General features: G+C 33.9%; 1 protein-coding gene across 2 annotated transcripts in view; it reads left to right on the top strand.

The window, feature by feature from the left end:
* The window catches only part of MYO6 (myosin VI), a 122,574-nt gene that overhangs the window by 83,049 nt on the left and 32,122 nt on the right, over positions 1–7,403 (top strand). For both annotated transcript variants that reach the window (XM_006896963.1, XM_006896962.1), the window contains exons 20-22: positions 1,926–2,056; positions 2,171–2,248; positions 6,371–6,500. In XM_006896963.1, coding sequence (XP_006897025.1) covers positions 1,926–2,056; positions 2,171–2,248; positions 6,371–6,500 — 339 coding nt within the window. The remainder of the gene's footprint in view (positions 1–1,925; positions 2,057–2,170; positions 2,249–6,370; positions 6,501–7,403) is intronic.

The raw sequence follows: 7,403 nt of genomic DNA on the forward strand, positions 1-7,403 counted from the left end.
ATCATGAGTTTATATTTCTACACCATCATCAATTCTGTATACTACTGGCCATTCACATCATTACCACTCACAAAGGATAAAGTTCATCCTTTTAAAATTAAAGGCCATTTATTTTAAAAAAGAAAATATGCTCATTTTTTATATTTTACAATTTCATGGGTTTTAAAAAAATTAACATTTAAAGTAGAGTTCTTAATAAAAAGTAATAACCCAGTGCCATTTTGTTTTCCAAGTAGTTAGTGATTTGCTGTAGAACTTTCTATTGAATAATCTTTTCTGTTTCTTTGAATAGCTGCAAAGACTGACAGCCACGTTGTTTTATAAAGAGATTTTCTGACACTAATGTAATTCTTTATAGCTGTAGAACCTTTTCTTGCCTAGTTTACACTTTGCCTGACATGAAAAACTCACACTGATTTGAACTAAAATGAGCCACTTACTAGAGTTATTTGTTTAAATTTGACATTCAACCTACTGGCACTTTGTCCTAACAGTGTAGTTTCTTTGAGAGGTAAATGAAAGAAGTACAGTGAAATCCTTACTTCTTTCTTTTCTATTTACTTTCATAAAGCATTCCAGAGAACTTACGAATATGTCTCAATAGTTCTTGGAAATTTTATCAGAAATCTTGTTCTTACTGTAAAATTAATCTCAAAAGACTAAAAGTGGCCTAATGTAGGTCATTGCCTCATGTACTGTGGTGTTGATACAGAGGTGTTCTAGTGGAAGAGATACAAGTTTATCAGTCTTAGCTACTGTCAAGTCAGGGCCCCAATTCTTGGTGATCTCATGGATAATAATTGGCCTTTTGTGATCCATAGTGCTTTCACTGACTGATTTTTACAAATTGATTGCAACACTTTTCTGAATGATATATCTTAGTTTCAAAGTTCTGATGAAAACTAACTTTAGAGCAACACACAAATTCCACTAATGGGTGAGTGGTTATGGCCAGGAAAGGAACCCAGACCCTATGGCATGTAAAGAGACAATTCTATTAATACTGCTCTCTTAAAATAGTTTTAGGCAGTGGATACACTGGGATGGATTGAGATTAAAAACATTATTCTTACTATTTAAAATGGAGAAAATGGGACATGAGGGCACAGGGCTATGAAAATATCTCTGAAAGGGCCAGAGAAAGTCGGAATAGCATAGCCCCTGACTGCCCCAGAGCAGAAAACAGATAAAGAGCTCAGAACCCAGAACCTTGGTGTCTCTAGAGCCACACCAACAAACAGCAAGAGGTTTTTTAATTTGTTGTTGACTGACAGACTCAGAGTTGTAGTACTGAGAATGGGATTTATTAGGGCAAGTGAAGAATATCCCCAAGGAAGTCCAGATTTTAGCCAAAGTCCCAAGGCACAATTCTTCAATTATTTCAGGCTCTTGTTTCAGTTCAGCAGTCAAATTGAAATCATCCAGCAGTGTTTGCCTCAGAGCAGTTATATGTCAGCTTCTTCTCCTTCCAGCATCTAGCAAAACTTTTAACTGTGGACTTTATCTCAGGGCTTGTCTGCTTACACCTTACCACAGTTTCTTCACAGTAATGCCACAATTTCTCTACCACCATGGTCTTTCTCCAGTCTCCCTAAAGTCTTGCTTACCACAAGTCTTGCTCACCTCAAGTCTTGCTGCTGTGTGTGGGAAACACTCTTTCTCTTATCCTAGCCCCACAGCTGTTGATGATTTTCAAGACAATGCTACATTGCAAGACCATTTGTCTGAAATTAAGGTAGCTGGGGACCAGAGGAGGCTGACTTTAATGGCTGATAAAAAGCCAACTTTTAGGCTAATACCACATCTACGTAATGTTTTATTGTTGATAATTCCTTTTCGTAAACATTAATCTATAAAATTGATCATTGACAAGTTATTTTTTTAGACTGCTTAGTTATAGACAATTTTCTGTTTGTTTACTCTAGGTATGGTGTCTGTTTTGGACTTGATGCAGGGTGGCTTTCCATCACGAGCTTCATTTCATGAACTCTATAACATGTATAAAAAGTACATGCCAGACAAACTTGCAAGATTGGACCCCAGACTATTTTGTAAGGTAAAAATATCATCCAAATATAAATTCTTTATGTATAAACTATTCTTTCTATGATTTTCCTGGGTTGTTTTGTTTTGTTTTTTTACGTATCACACTTATACTTTTGTTTTGCAGGCACTTTTTAAAGCTTTGGGCTTAAATGAAATCGACTACAAGTTTGGGTTAACAAAAGTATTTTTTAGACCTGGCAAGGTAAATATATACTTATTTTAAGCTTTACCATGGTAAACTTTGATATTTGAAAATAGTGACTGTTTTCAGTGTTTAGTGATTGGGTTTTTAAATTTTTGAGTCTTATGATCACTTTGTGCAACAGCATGTGCACAAACACATACACAATTTCCCTCCTTAGAAGAAGCTTACAATGTGTAAACTATACAGATTTTGGAAATCTTAAGCAGTTTTTAGAATTTGTGAATTGTTAATTTGGTTTATTTTAAGTACTTGGATAAAATTAACGCTAAACACGTTCATTTTTAAAATATTTAAAGGTTTTCTAAGACACACTAATCACTCTTTAATGATTCAAGATTTCACAGCAGTTTTTTAAAATTTTTTTATTTTATATTGTTTTGCATACAGAATTCATCATATACATTGTGTCTCATATTCCCAAACACTGGGGCTTTAAAAAATTCATTTATTTACTTATTTTAATCTGTTTATTGTTAGCTTTATTTTTTAAAATTGTGGGTTTTTTTTTTTAAACTTGTGTTTTAAACAAAAGTTTACAGAAATGTTGGATTTTCATTCATTCGTTGTTGTACATTTTTTTCCCTACCGTCCCCTGCCAAATTCACTTTTTTAAATTAATGATTTTTTCAATTCACTTTTTTAAAAAAAATTCATTAATTTTGGCATAATTTCCTACCCCACCCCAGTCTACTTTGCTATGCATCTCTTGTTCTGGACTGTTGTTATACAAATAATGTCTAATCATATATTTCTTTTAAACTGTTCTTTCCTTCATCTCTTAGTTTCCCTTCAACTCCCATGTCAATCCTGTTTTATAATGGTGGCATTAAGCAGTATTTGTCCTTTTGTAATTGAGATATTTCAGTCAGCTTAATGTGCTCCAGGGCCACCCATGTTGTGTAATATTTTATGAGTTCCTTGTTTTTCAGTGCTGTGTAATATTCCAATATACCATAGATTTTCTATCCATTTGTTGATGGGCACTTGGATTACTCCCATCTCTTTGCTATTGTGGATAACACAACAATAAACATGGTTTGCACATATTTGGGTAGCAGATCTGGTTTCTTTAGAATGTATACCCAGTAGTGAAATTGCTGGGCCAAATGGTATGTCTATTTCCAACTTTTTGAGAAAGCTTCATACTGCCTTCTATAGTGATTGCACCATTTTACACTTTCACTAGCAGTGATAAGGGTTCCAGTCTCTCCACAACTTCATCAGTATTTGTTGTTTGCTGCTATGTTGAACTTTGCTATTGTTACTGGGGTAAGATACTATCTCATAGTTGTTTTGATTTGTATCTCTCTGAGAGCTAGGGATTTTGAACATTTCTTCATATGTTTGTTATCTAAATATTTTCTTTGGTGAAGTGTCTATTCCTATCTTGTGCACATTTTGCGATTGAGTTGTTTATCTTTTTTCTTGTTGAGGTGCATACATTGTGTTTTACAACATTAATCCTCATTGAATTATGCTCATTATCCTGTCTTTTCAAATTCCCATTGGATCTTTCCCATTTCAGTTACCCCTCTTTCCACCCATCAAATTGTGTCACCCTGTGATATTCCTCCCTGCCCACCTTCACCCTCTACTCCCATTCCTTTCCCCTTTTGAGCCCTTATACATGTTTTACTAGTTATCCTTCTATTTTTACAATAATGGATTTGTGCGATAATTATCCTTATGAGACTGCATTAGTTCATTCAGCATAATGCTTTCCAGTCTCTCCTATGTGGCAGTTTTTAAAATCATTGCTCCTGAGTGTTGTGTAGTATTCCATTTTTGTGAATGTACCACAATTTCTTGATCTATTTGATTGTGGATGGACATCTGGGCTTATTCCATGTTTTTGCAATTGTGAATAATATTGTGCTATGAACATTAGTGTACAAATCTCTGTATGTGTCTCATTTCTAATTTCCTTGAAATATATTCCTAGGAATAGCATAGCTTGGTCATATGGAATTTCTATGTTCAGCTTTTTGAGGAAACACCAAACTGTCTTCCAGATTCACAGCACTTTTGAATCTTTTTTGTGAGAACAGATTCTATGAAAGCATGATAGATGCCTAAACTACATTAAATAAGGATAAATTTTGTATTGACATCTTTCAAATCCTAGAATGAGAAATGTGTAAATACTTTTGTATGTAACTTTTTTATATTATTTTTAAATTTTTTAATTGGTTTGCTTATATACAGTGTGTTGCACTCTATTCTTCATTCACATTGTTTGTCATATAATCATTCTCATGAATTATGTTTTATACAATTAATTACCATTGGAGCCTGCCCATCAATACCCTGTGTTTTTCACCCTAATCCTTCCCATTTGCTTCACCCCCTTTTTTTAGATTAAAACATGGCCCTGTAAGTTTTGATATAAAGAAATCTTCAGAGTAAGTTGTAAGACCATAGTAGAATATTTAATATCTAAAATGTATGCAAGGGCAGCTCTTGACATGTAGTCCATAGGGAGTTATGCTGCTAATACAAAGGCCAAGCCTCTCTAGAGGCTCAAATCCCTCAATAGCTTTGAGGGAGAAAGAAGGATAATCCTTTCCCAGATTATTTACTGTGAAAGCCCAGTGAAGGAAGGGTCAGTGATGATGAGGTGCATACATTGTGTAAGAAAGGAAAAAATAAGAAATAAATGCTATACAGAAATATCTAAATACTACACACAGTTGGGTAGTCATGATATTTTTCACCACCTCTAGTTTTTTCAATGTGGATTGGATAACTACATCCTCATAATTGTAAACACTGTTGTTACTATATTTAAATAATATTTTTTCTTATTTGGGTAATAATTTATAAAATCTCTAGTTCTTTGAATGCTAGCTTAATAATAATAAATAGATAAATAAATATAATTTTTCTGGTTTGGGATAAAATGTATGTATGTGTTTTATTTATAGCAAGGTATGTCGTTTCCTGTGAATAATTTTATGTCAAAGGACCCTTCCGTTTCCAATAGAAGGGGAAATATGTTAAGGGAAAAAGATTTTATGTTTATTTTTTTATTTAGCTGTAATCATATGTATTTACCATAAAGTCAACATATCTATTATTTCAGAGCTATATTAGTAAGAATTAATAGCTTCAAAGAGGAAACAGATGGTTTTGTTTGCGTCCTGAAAAATTGATTAATTGAGAGAATATGTTGAAAGATCCAGAGATCTATACTATAAGGTCATTATGAGACAAAGATCCAGAGATCTATAACCTCATTATCTTTCCTTTAACTTTGACCCACATGGAAGCCAATAGTTTGATAGCTGTGTGGCACTCATAATACAGTAGTGGGTGATTTGATGAAAGATATAAATTATAATAGAGTTTGGTGCTGAATGTAATAATTTTATTCAATCAGACCCACATGCAAATTCACTGCTGTTGAGTCAGTTCTGACTCATACCAACCTTCTGTTGGGTTTCTGATGCTTTAAATGGTGAAGAAGGAGACTCCCTGTATTTCTGCCATGGTGTTGCTGCTGGGTTCAGTCTGCTGTAGACTCTTCACCTTTGAGTTAGGAGCACCAGTCACTTTGGATTACGCCACTAGAACTCCCTTATATTTATCAGTAACTAAATATTTGCTTTATTTGTGTTGTCTTTTAGTAGTAATTTCTGCCTCTGACCAAAATGAGATTGGAGTTAGGAGAGAGAATACTTTTGGTACTATCTGATACTCTTTAACCAATCTTCACTTATCAGGAGTGATATCTGAGAATATGAATGAGCAGTAATCAAAGATTATAATCATCTTTTACAGTTTTTTTGTCAATAGTATTTTTGCCATTACCTGTATTTTACTATTTTTTTTTTTTTTGTTAATCAGACACTATTGTTGAATGTTGTAATCAGCAATGGTCTCCCTTCTTCCACACAAAGTTACTGAAAGAAGAAAGAGAAAAACACAGTCAAATGTAGCCAGTGTGTTTTGGATTTACTATTTATTCCACTGAGATATGTGGCCATTTCCAGAATGTTAGATTTTTGGACATGTGTTCCTTTTATATGTTTGTGTGTGTGTTTAGTATTCTGCATCTCTCTGTGGTTTTTAAATGAACTTATCCTTTGATACTGATATTAAATTATTTTTACTTCCTAGTTTGCAGAATTTGATCAGATTATGAAGTCTGACCCAGACCACCTCGCAGAATTGGTGAAAAGAGTCAATCACTGGCTCGTTTGCAGCCGCTGGAAGAAAGTTCAGTGGTGCTCACTTTCGGTCATCAAATGTAGGCATTTTCTCTCACACAGGACTTTGCCATTATTTCAGAAATGAGTTGAGTGAGATGCTGCAGTGCTGCCTCAGTGGTGAACATGGCATGATAGAACTGCTTGTCTTGGTCATGCTGGTTCTCTTTTCCCTCAGCAACAACCCATATGTAGTCTCTGATGCATCAATATTTAGAGACTCCATTTCTCTCTCACACACTCTCTCTTTCTATGTGTGTGTGTTTTAGCATTTAATACTTACTTTATCTGAATGTGTTAAAACCTACTAGTTGTCATCAAGTTGATTCTAACTCATGACCACCGTGTGTGACAAAATGGAACTGTGTGATAATGCAATAGAAGAGAAAACTTCATTTCCAAGCTTATTCACCCTTGTCTGTACAACCAAACCCAAAACCTGATTGATGAATTCATTTAAAAAATATACCTATAGTAACATTTCTTGAAATGATACAACCCAGCAAAGTTTGGAAAACATGGTGGTATTATGATAATGATGCCCTTTAAATGTGAATCTCATGGTGTAATCTGAATCAACTCAATGGTGGTTCCAAAACAACCACCACCCCTACAACCTATGTTAATTGACACATTTTTTTTAAAACATATTTTTTGTTAGTTTGCATATAGTCATTTATATACATTGTGTTTCATGCATGTACATTGAGTTTTATACAATCTTTGATTTATATTGTGTTTTGTTTATATACATTGTTTTATACATTTATTTACAGTATATTTTATATAATTAATTACTGCTGGTCTGTGCCTTCTATTGTCACCCCATCTTTCCTATTATTTCACCTTTTTCTCTCATCACACACTAACCTCTGTTACCTAGCAATTTCCTCCTTCCCATTTAACTGTGGCCAGCACAGATGCAAGAAGCCTCAGGTACACCT

This window comes from Elephantulus edwardii, unplaced genomic scaffold (genome assembly GCF_000299155.1).
Source record: "Elephantulus edwardii isolate Elephantulus edwardi_28Jun2011 unplaced genomic scaffold, EleEdw1.0 scaffold00194, whole genome shotgun sequence".
NCBI lineage: Eukaryota > Metazoa > Chordata > Mammalia > Macroscelidea > Macroscelididae > Elephantulus > Elephantulus edwardii.